We start from the raw sequence: 19,283 nt of genomic DNA on the forward strand, positions 1-19,283 counted from the left end.
AATGTTTGTGGATTTTAGGCTTAAAAACCCTATATAACCTTATTGTGTGAATCTGTGACCCTGATCGATCAGTCCTGGGGCATATACAGCTCAATACGCTATCCGTGTCTGAGTGAGGTCAGTGTTCAACGCTTACAATGAGAGGGAGAGAAAGTAATGTTTGTGCTTTGCTATTGGGATATTCCCAACCAAGTTTAAAAAATGTATTTAAAATGTTTTCATGAATTTCCTTCATGTAAAATTATTATCACAATCAATTTATACCTGAGTTGAATATCTGAAATATCCCAATAACTATGATGGCTGGACCTAATAACCTTGGCAGTAGCTGACTTCATTTAAAGGCCTGTAGAGTATTCAGGCAGCACAGTAAAATAATTACCATATGGGAATAATTGATGTATGACACTGAGGTGAGGGGCAGTGCTGAGCTTCAGCTCCAGCTCTGATTTCCAACTACTTAAATCCTTGTTAATCTATTGTTTAAATAAGAGGTGGCTTTATACTAGATGTTTTAAGGTCTCGGTTATTCGCAGTTTTTAAAAATGTAATTGCTACTAGGTATGACAGCGCAAACCTTTAATCTCAGCATTTGAGAGGCAGAGGCAGGCACATCTGGAGTTCTAAGCTAGCCAGGCCTACACAGTGAGACAGAGTGGCACGTACCCAGCAATTAGTAAGTAGAAGTGAAGAAGCAGAAAGATCAAGAGCTCAAGGCCAGCCTGGGCTACATAAAACCTAATGAGAGAAAAAAGGGGAAGACTTCCAGTAATAGTTTATCAATATTTAATTTATAATTATTTGATATCATTTTAGATTGTTAACACAGCAATTTTCCTTTTAAAGACTGACTAGTCTTTAGACTTCTTTACCCTGAACACAGTGAAAACGAGAAGTCTACATGAAACTCTAGGATTTACTATCAGGTCACTGCTCACAGAGCCTGCCAGAAGAGTGATGGCACAAGTCTTTAGTCCCAGCACTTGAGGCAGAAGCAGGTTGAGCTCTGAGTTCAAGGTCAGTCTGGCCTACAGGGTAAGTTCCAGGACAGTCAGGGTTATTCAGAAAAACGTTTGCCTTGAAAAACAAAACAGGATGAAGAAAATATCATCACTCTGTGATAAACAGCAACTGACATGTAAATGGTTGTTCTCCTCCCATCCATCTCTCTAAATCTGGTGTTATTGGCACTCCCCAGGACTAAGGTGAAATAAGGTCAGGGGTACCACACCACATATTTTACTTTTTCATTGTTAAACTCAGAATGTATTTCATTTAGAGCAACTTTTGTTGCAAGTATTGACTGATTAATTAGTTAAATCATTATAATAAAGATACTTAAAAAACTTTGTATTTAAAAGGTTTTACTTATTGGGGGGATGTGTGTGCAAAACAGTACTTGTGAAGATCAGCAGAGGACACGTGGCAGTTTAAGTCTCTCCTTCTAACAAGTGTGTTCTGAAGCTTAAGCTCATGCTCTCAGGCCTAGCAGGAAAAGAGCAGCCTCGCCCACTGAGCCATCCTGCCAGCACAGGTTCTTTAAAGTACAACTGTTATACCCTGAGATGTGGAACACTGAGACGGCAGCAAGTCCTTCAGTTTCATACCATTAAAACCAACAGGAGATATTTAGTTAAATAATTCATGGTCACATGCAGAAAAGAGTATCATGTGTTGTCAAGGAGCAAAGTCATTGTCATGTAGAATAAGCTGCATGTTCATAATAAAAACTAAAGAACAAGCTGTATGGCCACCATAGGAGTACTGTGTCCAAGGCCAGCCTGGGCTACAAAGTGAATTCTAATTCAGCCTAGGTGGCATATACAGATGTTAATCTCAACAAACAAATGAACACACAACCCTCCCCCCCCAAACAACAATACCATGAACAATAACAAAAGTCCTGACCAGGCTGGAAATGTAGCTCAGTGTAAGAGTGCTCAGACAGCATGAGCAAGGCCACATAGCTTAATCTCCTGCCCTGGAAACAAGAACTAACTTGCTCAGAATAGGTTTTCTAATACACATGAGGCTGCACATCGGTCAAGGGACTTGGTGCCATCGGAGGCCTTCACTGATATAGATTCATATTCTGGGTGGAGATGGAGCATGAAACAGAATGAAACCCAAAAAGCCAGACATGCTGGCATGCCTATCAATCAGAACACTTAGGAGGTGAGAAAAGAAGATCAAAGGCTGGCCCAGGATACATACATAACAAGTCCCTACCTCCAAAAAAAGGAAAAAGTTTAATTTTGGTTTTTAACAGGGGCCAAGCCTCTTATTTATCTGCAGTGCTATTTTATTAAATTTACTGAAAAGATTCAAAACTATATCCCACAGATTTAACAACTACTAAAAACCTACATTGGGGGACGAAGAGGCACTTATTTTACTCAGGCAAACACTAAGAAAACAAAGAAGCGTAAGAGAGTATTTTGTCTAGGGAGGATATAATAAAATATAATATAATAAATATATAATAAAATATAATAAAATAAAGAGTTAAGTATATGTGCATTCTGGAAGGCCAGAACACAACACGCCTGGAACAAACTAAGGCCTCCAGACAAAAATACTTGTGTTCATCTGGGCATATCTGCAATTCCGGCACTCATGAGGCGAGGACAGGACTGTCACAAGGTTGAGGCCTGTCTGGGCTACAGATTGAGTCAAGGACAGTTTGGATTTCAGCAACCTACTTGTGTGATCAGCTTTAATAAAAAAAACAAAAACAAAAAACAAACAAACAAAAAAAACCACCAAAAAAAAAAAAACCAAAAAACAAAAAACAAACACCAAAAAACCCAAACAAACAAACAAAAAACAAAAACAAAAAAACTAAACCCAAATAAATCCCAAACAAAAGCAGAAATCAGCGTGCCATACACAAAAGATGAATTTAATGGCTGTTTGGATATGTGAGAAATCAGGATTGCATTACATAGTTTCAAATAGGCCAGGAATGACAAAGAATTTTCTTCATTTTTCTCTTCAATCATTCCATTTTGTAGTATGTAGCTCAGAGGAAATAAATCCCTAAAATGTTTTTAACATACCAATCTTTATCTGTGTCCATATGAAAGGAAACCGGTCCAAGTTACTGTGAAATGTGTGTCCTGCATAAAGCCATTAATAAAGGGGTCTGATTCGGAAGGTGGGCGTTACTCTGGGCAAGCTAACTTTCCTCAGTGTGCCTCCTTGTTGTGAATGGAGATTCAAATAATCTCCACAATGTAAGGTTTACTTGATTAAAGAACATATTTAAAATAAAAGTACAGAGCAGTGATCAGTAATTAAATGATTGATATTATTTAATGTATATTTGTGTATGTGTGTATACGTAGGTGTGTGCATATTTAGGTCAACACCTTGGTATTGTTCTCCAGCGTTTTACCAACTTCCTTTGTTCAAGAGGCCTGGAGCTTTGCCACATAGGCTAGGCTAGGTAGACATGAGCTCTAGGGATCCTCTTTTCTGTTTCCCACCTTGCCATCCCTGGGATTATAGACCTATGGTAACACACCTGGCTTTTTATATGGGTTCTGGGGATCCAAACTCAGGTCCTCGTGCTTGCAAGGCAGAGACTTTAATGGTTGAACCATCTCCCTAGTTCTGAAGTGTATTTTTAAAATATCTTTTCAGTTTCTACCTCAACAGATCATTTGACACTTGTTGATGGTCAGGACACTTGCCATTTTCTAGTTTGTTCTACCCACTTAGAAAGGTGAGAGCCCAATGGTCTCCTATGGGTACAACTAGTTTAGTTGATCCAGAGATTTATATCGAGCGACAAGGTGCTATATCATGAATAATCTGGACATTTTAATTTAATCATAAATATACAAATATGTAATTAGCTTGTTTTTGTTCTAAGTTTCAAAGTTTCTTTGCTGAGAATAATTAAATATATTTGGACAACTAAACAGAGAATTTCTTACCTGTAAAGACTGAAGGAATGGTACCCAGACTTCACAGGGCAGTTCACTTTCAGACACTGAAAGCAGTAATTCAAAACAACTCCTACAATACAAATAACTATGTAAGTATGTAATGAGGTTAGAGTAATAATTAAGTACTGCATAAAAAATATGCAAGAATTTTATACTTGTTTTAAGTACTTATACTCTTTAAAATTGTTCTATTAGTTTTTCAAGTATTAAAAAACACAAGAGAAACTATAATGCTTTTGTTTAATTGTTGTTTTAATACATTTTGGAAACATATGAGCCTTCCAAAAAAAACAAAAACAAACAACAACAACAACAACAACAAAACAAAACAAAACGTCATATTCTAAGCAGTGCTCCCTTGTATAGGAAGGCTGCTCGGTACCTACAGACCAAGAGCGAGATCTCAGGACACTGGGGCATTAGTTGACACAGTGACAGAGATGCAGCCTGCCATCCACTTCAGTTCTATCACTTGCAGAGGAAACAGAATGACCAGCAAAGTGATTTCTTCACTTCTAAAACCCAACAAAAATGACTCTTCCTTCTATGATAACTAATAGCCCAGCACAGGGAAGAAGTAACAGAAAAGGATTTTTAGAGGATTCCCAAATATGTCAGTAATGCAAGTGAAAATGTCAACCCTAACAGCTCACCTAAACCTTAGAGCACATTACTTTGCCTGTAGAGACTGATATCATGTGGCAGGAAGTGAGTGGGACTTGTTAGGGAGAACAATGGGATAAATAGGGAATACTAATCTTCCACAAAAATGTCAGATTCAGCTGTGGTGAAGAGAATACAAACAGGTAGGGCTAGACGAAATGAACAGACTGCATTCTAACTAGCATGTATCTTACTCAACAATGCAGGATCTAAATGAGACAGCACCAGTCCACGGCGGAATAGCTGTTGAGATGAATATCAGGCAACCTAATGTTAAACAGCTAAATGACTGTGGACACTTAGGCCGGCTTTACTATACCGATATTTTGTGCTGGTAAAATTATTTTTAGTTCAAAAAATGTAATCAAGTTGCAAAGTTTCACAGTATTTCTCCAAAGAATATGGTATTTCTCAAGCATAACCTGCTTCCAGATCCTGAATCTATGATAATTAATTCTGGTTGCCAACTTGATTAGCCTGAGACCCCTAAGAAGGACATCTAGATGAAAGCATCTTCACCAATGACTGACTACAGGGGAGACTTCAGCTGAGGTAAGCAGTGCCGCCTACAGCCTGAGCTCCAGAAGGATAATAAGGGAGCAGACCCTTCTGGGGCAGGCATCTCCCTCTGCTTCTTGCTTCAGGGTGAAGACTGCTCTACTTGGTCAGGCCTCCTTCTCATGATAGACTAAAACCCCTGAAACTACCAACACAATCCTTTTCTCTTAAGCTGGTTTTCTTTGGCACTTGGTCCCAGTCATAATAGACTGTTTAACACACATTCTTAGGTATATACCTAAGGGAGAGAGAAGGAGAATGGACTGTGTACATAAGTGCAGCCTGAGTGAGAAAAGAGACTTTAGTGTGTAGTGGTGGTGCAGGCTTTAATCCCAGCACTCTGGAGGCAGAGGCAGGGGAACGTCTGAGTTCAAGGCCAGCCTGGTCTATAGCGAGAATTCCAGGACAGCCAGGTCAGTCCCGGGTGCAGGGGTGTAGGGGAAACTGAGACTGACTGAGGCAGCTGCAGATGTTGTTTAGATGGAGCCTCACTTGGACTTTATCTCTTGGGAACTTAGGGGTGAAGGCTCAGAGAAAAGGGAAGGGATGCTGTGCAGAATAAACAGTGCTACCGTAAAGAAATCAGGCAAACATCACAACCAACAGTGCTCAATTCTTAAGTAATTTAAGAGCTTAAACTTACAGGACTAATCTGCCAAGCACTAAGAGGACATCTTCACATTCAGTAGTTAAAAATGGACGTGCGCTGGCAAAGCTCTGGATAGCAAGGCGGTATACCTCCAGAAGATACACAATGTGTTCTGATGCATTCTTGTTGCTTGCATACTGCAATAAGGTCTAAAAAACAAACACATTTCATCATTTTACAAATAACAAGGTTATTCATTCTCAAATGTACTGTTCGCTTCTCTTGTCCTAACACATGTGTACCTGCTGTTTTTTTAGGCCCTGGTTGGTTTAATGGATTCTAGATTCACTGATTTAATGAATCATCCCTTCGAAGCAAGCAGAATGCAGAATTTCTGACAGTGAGAAATCAGAGGAGTAAAGCCACAATATGCTTAAGTAGGGTCTCACTATACATGCAGAATTAAAGTAGCAAGTTTGTAAATACAGCATTAAATTGAAAAAGGAAAAGGAAAGGCAAGGCAGTTGCTGCATGTACACCCTACCACTAACAGAGTAAGTTTCTCCTCCTGTTTTCACTCACATATATTCGTAGATATATACAAGATTGAGAGGCAGGTTAGTTTGGGGTGTATGAACAACCAGGCAAATTGTCATGAGTTGAACTTTTAGAAATAATTTCTTATTTACCATCTTATGCCTATACATAAATAGACTATATAATTAAAATCAGATATATCATCAGAAGGGATAACTCAGGTCTGTCAACTAAAGTAGAGAACCCAAGTTATGACCTCAACAATTAGTCCCTCTTTCCTGTCTTATAAACAAAGCCCCAGGAAGTAACTACTCTCTCTCATGCAGCTACTGTCGCTCTTGAAGACAAGCAAGACGATATACTCTTACAATATACATGAGCCTTTATTTTAATTCCTTGAAAAGACACCAAGATCCTGACGTAAAGCTGCGTATTGTGGTGCACACCTTTACTCTTAGCGTTGGAGGTAGAGAGGCAGAGGCAGGAAGATCTTGCTGAGTTTGAGTAAGTTCTAGGAAAGCCAAGACCACACTAAGAGACCTTGCCTCAAAAACAGAAAAGTAAACAGCAGCAAAACCCTGGTGTAACTGTTGTCTTAGAATTTTCTGTCTAAAGGACTACAAATAGGGCTAGTAACAGTTACTGATACTAATGATACTAGCTACCAAACCACATGACCTGAGACCTACAAGGTGAAGATGTCCTCTATCTCCACATGAGTGTCAGACACACATGTACTCCCCCACTACACACACACACACACACACACACACACACACACACACACACACTAAAAAACTACAAAGAAATATAACGACAGTGAAGCATTCCCAACTTTTTACAGGTTTAGTTTCACTTTAAGGTCCCTTTCTGAGCTGGGTGTGCTGCACACCTGTAATACAGGGGCTCGGAAGTGATCTTTGCACAGTCTGAGGTCAAACCTCAAAACAAAAGAACAATAATGATCTTTATTACTAGGTAAGAAACAAAACAACCCCCCTCCTTTAATGACATGTGATATACCATCATGCTGCATATAGTAAAAATGCTCAACACACTGAATGATGTACACACCTGAATGCTCGACTGAGTGTCCTGTATTCTCAGAAATGCAATATATCATTTAACCAAATCATCCTTCCCTCTGATCCCTAAAGACAGGGTCTCAAATAGCCCAAGATGACCTTGAACTTGAGTGCTGGGATTACATGTGTACCTACCATGCTCAGTTGCTGCTGTGCTGGAGATCAAGTAAGTCAGACAGGCACTCTCCAGGCCACAGTCCACAAGACCTGGGATGTTTGAATTGTCTTGATTTATTTGTTTTAGATGTGGTTTCACTTTACTATTTACTATACCTTTCCATGTTTGGCTGTATTTAGATACACGGATGACTAATGATGTGTTACAAGTTGTGGACATATCTAGTATAGTAACTTGATGTACAAATTCAGAGCCTAGAAGCAATAAGGTAGATGTGACATATTGCTGGGATGTACGGGAGGCTCTCATGGCACCTAAGTTTAAGTATATCCAAGCATGCTAGGCCCTGGTTAGCAGTTGCCTCTCATAGCGAGTGAGTGAGTGAGTGCGTGCGTGCGTGCGTGCGTGGAGCGAGAGGGAGAGGGAGAGGGAGGGAGGTGGTAGAACTGAACCTAGAACTTCAAGCCTGCTAGGTCTTGGCTAGCAGCTGCCTGCTTACAATGAGGAAGTGACTAAGTAAACCACAACTCTTGCACCTTGTGTTGCTTCTTGTACCCAACTCACACTTTCCACATTAGCTATGCAAAAAAAAAAAAAAAAGTGTTTCTAACCAGCTTCAAACTTCTCATTTAGGCAAGGATGACTTTGAATTTCTGGTCCACTTGCTTCCACCTTCTAAAGGCTAGGATTACAGAATGCCTTTATGTGCTACTGGGTAAAGGCCCAAATTCAGTACTTCATATACAGTAGGCAAGCACTTTACAAACTGAGCTACATCCAGAGAGAGAGAGAGAGAGAGAGAGAGACAGAGAGAGACAGAGAGAGAGACAGAGAGACAGAGACTTCCTTGTCATTTCCATCCTCCACTGATCTACAACCCTGACCTTTACAGCAGAAGCTGGGTGTGGTGCTGCACGCCTTTGATCCCAGCACGCAGTAGGCAGAGGCAGGTGGAGCTCTGTGGTTCAAGGCTAGCCTGGTCTACAAAACAAGTCCATCACAGTCATCAATGGTTACACCGAGAGGGAAAAAAAGCAGGTTTTACACTTTCATCTGAACTAGTCATCTGGCTCCAATGCACATGTTTTATGTCTTCTCGGGATATACAACTCTACTACTATTTTAATAAATATGCTTATTTCCAAATTCTGCCTTTTCTTCTGACTCTACTCCCTTTAGTATCTGCACCCATGCAGTGTGGTAGTCATTTGGCCTTCTTCCACCTCCCATTCTAAAGTTACTGCTCCTGGGAAGTTTCCTGGCAATGGTACCAAGTGACATTCACTACTATGCAAGACTGTGGTTATGCTGGGGAAGTGGCTCTGCTTGAGTAGAACATGTGCCTAGACTCTTCTCTCCCACCACTTTCAGGACTTCTTTTCCCATACACCTATCTTCTTGCCTTGTTTAGCGACCACAGGTTTAGTATCCTATCCACTGAAGCTTGGTGGCCCCAGGACTTTCTTAGAATGGACTATAAATAGAATTTCTGGCTCCATAACTTCTAGGGCTTTACATGATGCTGGAGTCTGCTCCAGAAAAAAAAAAAAAATCAATCCCAATTTACATTCCAATTATCAGTATAAGACAGTGACACACTCAAGAGTTATCACACTAGACAGCATATGAAGCTGGGGGAGAGGGGATAGTCAAACTGTGTTAAACATCCTTGTGACTATCAAAGCCTTTAAAATGCATTCTTGGCAAACCACTAGTTTCTACCACAAGAACTAAGCATGTCAAATAGCACAATGCCTGTAACAATCCACCCCCACCTTACTTTACTGGAACTTGTTGGTCCTCAGCAACGAATGTGGCAAATGTCTTTCTTTATTCTGGAATTAATAAAATCTCATGTAACCACATCTACAATGGAACATGTATTGGAGGTAGCCTGAATCCATGTTCCTAAACCACTGTCACTCATATTTGGCTCCTGAACAAATTATCTATTTCCTTTGAGGTAAGAGGTATGGTTTTTGCATGGATAAAGTATCAGCTTAATGGAGAAATCTTGCTCATTCAGTTTACAATCTTTTCATTTTATTTTTGTTATCTTTTTTGAGGCAGGGTGTGATACAGCCTGGGTTGGCCTCGGTTCCTATGTTGTAGAGGCTGACCTTGAACTCCTGATCCTACTACCTCTGCCTCTGAAGTGATGAGATTATAGGCTTGTGCCATCACACCAGCTAACAATCTTTTCACCACCATGTGGCCGAATTGCTTTTAATATAACTTAAATTTTTAAATTGAGAATTATCAGTAAAAGACATAAAATTCTTATATACATGATGTAAGAACAGTAAGAAAAAGACAAATTTTTCATCAACTAATCAAGATATCTACATGCAAAAGGATGAAACTGAGAGCAGCTGAGAATGCTCAGAGGCAACCAGTTGGGTGATAAACCTAGGACACCTGAGTTCGAGCCCGGGGATCCACACGGTAGGAGAGAACAGGCTCCCACAAGTTGTCCTGGCCTTCACATACACATGCAATGCTGTGGCACTCATATACCCATGTACACATACACACTCATACATACATTTAAGACAAATGGGTGAGAAAAAAAAGGGCAAGCTTGATAGCATATGCCTTTAATCCCAGCACTTGATAGCACATGCCTTTAATCCCAGCACTTGATAGCACATGCCTTTAATCCCAGCACTTGGGAGGCAAGAACAGAAGATCTCTGTGATTTCAGGCCAGCCTGGTTCACACAGTGAATTCTAGAATAGGAAAAAAAAAAAACAAACAAACAAAAACCAAAACAAACAAACAAAAAAGGCAAAACAATACATATTTAAGTAGTCAAATTCATAGAAAGAGGAAAGGAAAGAATAAAATATGGACTTGAGTGTTTAATGAGCAGTTTCGTTTACGGACGAATGTACTGTTTTAATTAACTGGATGCAGGTGCGGAGAGGCAACATCTAGAGGAAGTTAAAACAGAAAAATAACTTGAACTCAAGAACTGGAGACCAGGTGTGGCAACACAGCAAGTCCCACCCTAGGTTAAGTAACTTATGTCATATACATTTTACACAATTAACTAAAAGGAGTCAACTGGGGCTGGAAGGCCTAATGAATGGTTAAGGGCATTTGCTATTACTGAGGACTGGATTTGGTTGCCATCACCCACATGATTGAGTCTACTCCAGTTCCAGGGGATCTGACCAACAACAACCTTCAGGGACACCAGACATACATACATGGTGCACATACACACACGCAGGCAAATCTTCATACACATAAAATAAATACATCGTTTTAAAAGTTTAAATAAGGGGCTGGAGATGGATCAGTGGTTAAGAGCACTTGTGGCTCTTGTATAAGACCCGGGTTCAGTGCCCCAAACCACTGGGTTCAGTGGTGGTTCATTAAGTATCTGTAACTCCAGTTCTAATGCTTTTTTCTGACCCCTGCAGCCACCAAGCACACACATGGCACACATACATACATTCAGCACGCAAAACACTCATACACATAAAAACAGTAAAATAAAATAGCCTAAAAGAAAAGGTTGTAAACAGCTGAAAATCAACTATGAGCCTCAAGATTTTAGAGGAACTTGAATGTGCAACTGGAAAGCTCTAGAGAAGGAGACAGATACAAGTAACCGTCCAGTTCTCCGTTAGTGAACTAGTATTACTAAAGATACTCATCTATAATATTTGTTAATTGCTGAAATGAGTTTTTCTTTTTCTCTTCTTTTTTAGACTGGGTCTCTCATATCTCACACTGGCCTTGGCAATGATCTTCCACCTTCCAAGTGTTGGGATTACAGACTCCTGCCACCCAGTCAAGTTAATGGCTTCTGGTAATAGGACCCAAGGTTTCCTGCATGTTCAGCAAGTACTCAACCAATAAAGTTACAACCATAGCACCAAAAGTGGATATTTTTAAACGTGAGATTTACTACATATGATAACAGCATAATAATCCTAATTGTGTAAGAGAGAAAGACATGCTTTTTGGCTGTCTGACCCATCTTAACCACTGAGCCATCTCTCCAGCCCAAGTCCCATCAATTTTAAGCCAACCCCTCTAGGATCCTTTTGGTTTGTCAGCAGTGCTGAGGACTAAACCCTGGGCTCTAACAAGCAATTAAAAGTTGACTCAATACTTATTTCGTACTAGATACGGTACGACCTTTTCAAAAGTGGGAGAAATATGCAGCATCACCATCATCTGCACAAGCTCATGCCTGCAGCTCTATAGTAGTCACTAACACTCAAAGAACTGGGAATACTGAAAATTTATTAAAAACAAACAAACAAAACCCCTCCAGGCTGGGCATAGTGATGCACATCTTTAATCCCATCTCTCAAGAGGCAGAGGTAGGCAAATCTCTGTGCAAGAGGCCAGTCTGGTCTACGCAGAGACCCTGTTTAGAAAACAAAACTGGGGCTTAGTGGTTAAGAGCACTGACTGTTCTTCCAGAGGTCCTGAGTTCAAATCCCAGCAACCACATGGTGGCTCACAACCATCTGTAATGGGATCCGATGCCCTCTTCTGGTGTTGTCTGAAGACAGCTACAGAGATAATAAATAAATCTTTAAAAAAAACAAAACAAACCCCTCCATATTCCTTGGCAAGTGCCAGTCTTCCTGTTTCTATGTGCAGTATCATTTTATAATATATTGTTTGAGAAGAGCAAAATGAAAGTATGTTATTGGCAGCAAAGCAGACAAACAGACGAGAGAGAACTCAAGAAATACAGCCCTATACATATGACTACTGACTCTCACAAAACCAAGTTAATGGAGAAAGGGTAATGTCTCAACAAATAGTGTTTAATCAGAAACTCGATTTTTACAAAAGTAATGTCCACTTATGCCTCACACCAAATATAAAAATTCAAATGGACCATATACCTGAATTTAACTATAAAATCTCTGGAAGGGATCATACAAGGTTATCTTAATGTTCTTAAGGTGAGAGGACTTTTTTAGACAAATGATTAAAAGTGCAACCCAAAGGAAAAGTGGAAAAATTGAATTTAAACAAAATTATGAATTTATGTTCTTTGACTTAACTGTTAAAAAAGCAAAAGGAGAAGAAAATCTTTTAGAGTAGCAATACCTTAAAAAGTAGCCATGCCAGTGTCTGTCAGGAAGCATTGCTGATGGGAGTGTAAAATGATACAACCTGTCAAGGGACCAAGCTATTACATTTTATCCACACACAGAATGTTCACAGCAGCTCAATTAATACATAGTACCCACAAACTAGAAACACCCAAACATTTATCAACAGCTGAATAAATAGAAAAATTATAGTATATCCATACCAAGAAGCCAACTATTTATTTGTATGACACAAATTTCAAAATAATTATGCTGAGTGAAAGAGGTCACACAGATTCATGATTGTGCTTACATGAAATCCTAAAAAATGCAAGCTACGAGCTGGAAAGATGGCTCAGTGGTTAAGAGCACTGGCTGTTCCCCTACATGGTGACTCACAAACTCCAGTTCCAGGGTATCAGCCCTCTTCTGGCCTCTTTGGGCACTACATACACTTGTGAATAAGACACGCAGTCAAAACCTATACACATATAAAATAAATAAAATTTAACTTGGAGAGAGAGAGAGAAATTAGGTAGCCGAGAGTAGTATGCTCTGTAAGGATACTTTGAAGGCACAGGCACTGCAACTTTCTAGCCAGCCTGGTCTACATAACAACCCAGCCAAGAAAGAAGAGCAGCAGTAAAAAAGTCATGGTACAGAGCACAAAACCAGAACGCTTGGTGGTTTGTGACAGAATTCACTAAGTCTAGCATGCTTTGGCAAGTGTTTTATGGCTGAGCTACATTCACAGCCCCAAAGAGAACTACTTTACGGATGCTCTTGCCCCCTAAGGATGAGCTGGCTGGAAACCTATAGTGAATTCAAGGTTAGTCTGAAGCACACGATACCATCCTGGGCTCAAATCAAAATGAAATAAAACAAAGCACGGGTCTTATTGCTAGCAAGATGGCTCAGTGGGTAAAACTGCTTGTCACTAAGTTGGAAAACCTAAGTTTGATCGCTGAGACCTACACTGTACAAGAACACTGACTCATGAAAGTTGTCCTCTGACTTGAGCACGGTGGTGTACTACATATTCAAACACACAACACACACTCTTTTTTTTTTTTTTTTTGGTTCTTTTTTTCGGAGCTGGGGACTGAACCCAGGGCCTTGCGCTTCCAAGGCAAGCGCTCTACCACTGAGCTAAATCCCCAACCACACAACACACACTCTTAATAAAAAGGTAATTAAGGGCTGGAGAGATGGCTCAGAGGTTAAGAGCACTGGCTGTTCTTCCAGAGGTCCTGAGTTCAAATCCCAGCAACCACATGGTGGCTCACAGCCATCTGTAATGAGATCTTCTATCCTGCAGGTGTACATGCAGGCAGGATGATATATATATATTTTAAACCTTTAAAAAAAAGGTAATTAAATTTTTAAAATAAGTTTTAGCAGACAAGTAGATGTGCTAAATGACTTCCAAAATTTCTTTCTTACTTCAAACGCAAACTTCTACAATTATGGAAATACAGCTTTATTTTTCCCAGGAGCATGAATTCAAATAACTTTATATATATATATATATTCAATATAATAAAAACATAGTTGGGCATTGTAATGCATGCCTGTAATTCTAGCACTTGGGAAGGCAGGAGGATCGAGAATCAGCTTGAACTAAGTAAGAATTTGCCTTAAAATAAAAGAGGAAAAATAAACACAATTTAAGTACAAAATAAGCAGATAGTTAAGCTTAAAAAAAACTTTATCTAGACTAATCTATGGGGCTGGTGAGGTGGCTCAGCGGCTAACGTGCGCACTGCTCTTGTAGAGGACCTGAACTACTTTATCCTAACATCCACTCTTCTGGCTCTCGGGAGTATACAAAATAAAACCTGTTTTTGTATTTGTTTGGAGACAGGGTTTCTCTGTGTTTCCCTGGCTGTCCTAGAACTCACAGTGATCCATCTGCCTTGGGGTTCTGATTAAAGGCAGGTACCACCATCACTTGGCCTAAAAGCCTTTTGAAGAGAGAAAGACCAATCTATTGATTGCAAAAGGCAGAATTTATTATATCCACGACAAGCATACACACACATTTATTGGAAGCTAGGGACATACTTCAGTTTGTAGAGTGCTTGCCTAACATCTAAGAAGCCCTAGATTATCCCCAGCTCTGAAAAAAAAGAAAATAAAAAAAAAAATTAAAAAAAAAGAAGCCCTAGATTTGCTCCCCAGTACTCCGTAAACCAGGTATGCTGATACAGTCTCTGTAATCCCAGCAGTGGGAAAATTGGAGAATATTAGGAGTTCAAAGTTTAAGACCAACTTGGGCTACATAAGACACTGCCTCAAAAACAAAACAAAAGGAAACAAAAACCTCTTTTAGCCAGGCATAATGGTATATATGTTTATCATAACCTCAAAATGTAGAGACAGAATGTAGAGTAGCAAGTTCTAGGATAGCCTATGCTACGCAGCAGAATACTGCCTAAAAATCTTTTTTTCTTTAAAAGAAATTTAACATACTGGGTACTTATCTTTTATCCAACACAATGGAATGGGCAACAACACCTGGTCCCAACTGCTCTACCCCACCAACTATACCAGCAGCTATCTCTAGAAAACAATACAGATCTGTAGAATGATTGAAGGTGAACAGGAATTGAAATGGAAGATTTTAGTGCAAACTCCTAATCAGAGGTACAAGTGCATGTTCTCTAGTTCACAATGACTAGGCCTTCCCAAGCATGACATTTTCTCCCCACTGCTAGATGGTTATGAGGAAATGTGCTCTAAATTAACATTTGCATTTGTAAGTCCTTTAATGTAGAAATCAAGATTTCACTACAAAGAAAAGCCAAATTAAAAGAGTAAGCACAACTCACGTAAACAAGCAATCTTAGTTAAATTAGTAGTGAGGCTTCCATTGGGATAGGCATTTACTCTAGAGGGGTAAATGATAACTCACCAGGGGCACAAATACAATATTAACACTTACTGTTAAATAACATCTTAAAAATCTTGGGACTGGGGATTTAGCTCAGTGGTAGAGCGCTTACCTAGGAAGCGCAAGGCCCTGGGTTCGGTCCCCAGCTCCGAAAAAAAAGAACCAAAAAAAAAAAAAAAAAAAAAATCTTATCCCTGAGGGCTGGGGATGCAGGTGAATTGACAGAGAGGATTTGTCAAGCCTGCACAAGGCTCTGGGTTTGATCTCTAGGACCACAAAAACAGGCGTGGTAGCTGACTGCTATAATCCTAGCTATCTAGATTCAAGTGGGAGTCTGAGGCAACCTAGTCTACAAAGTGAGTTCCAGGTTAGCCTGGACCAGAGTGAGAGGAACTCAAAGTGGCTGTGACCTAGATAAGCACAAACCAGACAAAATCCTGGCATGGAGGAGGGAAGTAGGCACCAAGTACTGTCCTTATTTGATGGGCTAGTGGCAACTGAGGGCAATTGGAAGAACCAGTTTTTCGTAAGATTGACCCCTGGAAGTAGGATGTAACCCTTGGTAGACAGATCATGTCCACCCAAGAGTATCTAGGCAGCACAAATTGGACTGTATGGGGGAAAAAAGACACAAAGCTGGGTGGGTGTGAAGGTGGGAGAAGAAATTTGGGAATTTTGGGGTGATGAATGACCAAAATATATTACATGGATAAAATATTTTAAAAGAATATTTTAAATATCTAATTTACATAGAAATACTCAAGTTACTTCAGTGCAAAGTTACAAGATGAGAACATGTTTTTAACATGGAAACTATTAAGTTTAAAAGCACCAAACTGGCAAGGATACATAAGGAATAAGGATTCACAAGCATGACTGGGGGACATAGAGATTCAAGTTATTGGTAGACTAATATCTACCTACATTTAAAAAAGGATTTTTTATTGTTTTATGTATATAGATGTTTTGCCTGCGAATATATCCATGCACTGTGTGCATGTGTGTGTGAGTGTTGAGTGTGTGAGTGTGTGTGCATCCGTGAAGATCAGAAGAGGGCATCAGATCCCTTGAAGCTGCAGATGGTGTGACCTACCATGTGCTGGGAAATGAACTCAGATTCTCTGGAAGAGCAGCAGTCAGGGCTCTTTAATTACTGAGCCATCTCTCCAGCTCCCATTAACATTTTTTTTAATCTAGGAATTCATGTTGCAGATATAAATAACCTTATTTAAAAGGGTTTCTCTGAAATATCTGTAGTAACCACTGAAAAGCAACACAGACTGTTAAATCACGGTGCTGTCTATCACATGTGACAACTCATCCACGCCTGTAAGCCCAGCACACAGGAGGTAGAAACAGGAGGATCATAACTCTAAGGAAGAGCCCCAGGCCAATGTGGCCTACAATGAAACCCTTCTCAAACAAAACAAACAAGATGGTGGCTTGTGAAATGATTCTGTGGGTAGGGACACCTACCGCCGAGTCTGATAATATGAATTCAATTGGACTGACCCAGACAGTATTAGAGAGAGCTACTCCACAAAGTTGTCCCTTGGCCTCCACACGTCCACATTCATTTTATGCACACATATACATAATACCTAAGTAAATCTTTTTTTTTTTAAGATTTTATTTTATTGTATATGAGTACACTGTAGCTGTCCTCAGACACACCAGAAGAGGGCATCAGATCTTATTACAGATGGTTGTAAGCCACCATGTGGTTGCTGGGATTTGAACTTAGGACCTCAGGAAGAGCAGTCGGTGCTCTTAACCACTGAGCCATCTCTCCAGCCCCCTAAGTAAATCTTAAGAAAAAAAATTAAACCAATAATTATTACATTTACTGCATTCCCATAAAATGCTAGGGACTACTCTGAAGTCAACCCCTTCCCGACACTTCCTTTCTAGCTGAGGAGTCAGGTCAGACAGTGACCTGAAAATAACTAGGAAGCACTATTTTAGAGAAGATAGCCAAGGCTGAAGGTATTGGTACTGGCTCAAACCTGAACATCTAGCTACACAGTGAGACCTGCCCCTCAAAACTAAAGATAGTTAACAAAGATCTCTGGAAGAGGTGACAGACGTTTGGTCTGAATGAACAAAGCACCTATGTTTTGGCAGTCTTCAGTCTTACACAGTCTTAGTGGTGCTTCCTATTTGTAATTAAAAATGACCAGACAGTGGGGTGCACAGAACGAAACAGCACCAGCAGTGCTTTCGGAGAACAGAAGAAACAATGGTCCCACAGCAGACATTGCAACCAAAGTTTCCTTTGCTTAAGGGTCACTCCATACAATGTTTGGATTACACAGGCCACACAGCTTGCTTCTGCTTAGAGAACAACTTGACATGTAATTTCTATCAGATATCTCTCAAGAGAAAGCAGCAGCAGAAGAAAAGCTGATGTGTTTGAAATTACTTGTTTGCAGGTCAAGCAGATGCTTCAGTGAGCAAAAGCACCTGCCACACAAGCCTGACAACTTGAGTTCAATTCCCAGAGTTCCTGGTGAGAGGAGAGCAGACTCTGAAAGCTGTCCTGACATCCACACACCAAGGTAATGACATGAGCACACTTATGCTCAGAAATGTACACATCACACAAGATGAAAACTGCACAATAATGAAGTTTTCAAGTATGTCTGTGTGCTGAGGCTAGAACCCAGAACCCTGTGGCACACTACACAAACTTTGTTCTAGTTACCAGCAGCCTGATTTTTTAATTGTTTTAATATACTGAAAACATTAAGCTCAGGGCTGGAGAGATGACTCAATGGTTAAGAGGACTCAGGTTCAATTCCCATCACCCACATGGCAGCTGACTAGTATCTGTAACTCCAGCTGCACGGCATCCAACACACTGACACAGCACACATGAAGATGAGACACTAATACACATAAAATAAAAATAAATCTTAAAAAACGTACAGTAAATCTTTAAAATAGGAAGAAAACATGAATCTCAAGAATCTCCATGGTTACCACACTCTCTCCCATCTCAGCATCACTGCTGTCCTATTCATTTGCTAACTCAACTCTTCTGCTTTTTTTAGTTTTCTATCTTACCAATGAAGACTAGAGAGTCAGATGCTGGAGTGAAAGCCTGCTAGCTCAGAGAGGCACAGAAAGCACCCAGCTGACCTTCCTCTTCAGTCAACATGCCACCTCAATCTGTCTCACAGTGTCAAAAAACCTTCAAACTCATGCCCCTCCCTCCTGCTTCCTGTACGTCTATCTGTCCTCCTGACTCCCTCTAACTGGTTTTTTTCTTAGTAATCCTATGTTTACTTCCTGTCAACTGGTTGCTAGCTCTGCCTCTTGACCTTATCTTCACTTCACTTATTAATACTGTTTACAGAATTCAAGCAAAACCTCTTGGATTAAAGGTGTGTGCTAAGGTCGAGCCACACAACTAAAAGGGTTTTTTCCCCCAGTAAATAACAATCTTGGTGTTTACAATGTGATGGAATATCTGCAACATTCCACAATACTAAAATGCTTCTTTTATTATCTGCCTATCCTTACTAACACCACAATGTGTACAGTGAAATGTGTGCATTATATAAATTCAGGCTAAAACTGATAATGTCCCTCAGAAAGTGGTAAAGGACTTAAGGTTCTTGCCCCTTCCAAATACCACACAGTTCCTACCCTATAGCTCATTCAATACATTACTTGAGATAGGTGGTGGGGTCAGAAGACAGCTCAGCAGTTAAGAGAGCTTGCTGCTTTTTCAAAGTACCAGGACGTAGTCACCTCCAGCCCCAGGACAGGATCTAACACTATCTTCTGGCCTCCTTGAACACTCACATGCATTC

General features: G+C 40.1%; 1 protein-coding gene across 1 annotated transcript in view; it reads right to left on the reverse strand.

Annotated features, from left to right (window-relative positions):
- Positions 1-19,283, reverse strand: part of Rlf (RLF zinc finger) — a 55,725-nt gene that overhangs the window by 29,517 nt on the left and 6,925 nt on the right. Inside the window, 2 exon segments of the mRNA NM_001427447.1 lie at positions 3,942-4,023; positions 5,818-5,972. Coding sequence (NP_001414376.1) covers positions 3,942-4,023; positions 5,818-5,972 — 237 coding nt within the window.

This window comes from Rattus norvegicus, chromosome 5 (assembly GCF_021556685.1).
Source record: "Rattus norvegicus strain SHRSP/BbbUtx chromosome 5, alternate assembly SHRSP_T2T, whole genome shotgun sequence".
In the NCBI taxonomy this organism is placed as follows: domain Eukaryota; kingdom Metazoa; phylum Chordata; class Mammalia; order Rodentia; family Muridae; genus Rattus; species Rattus norvegicus.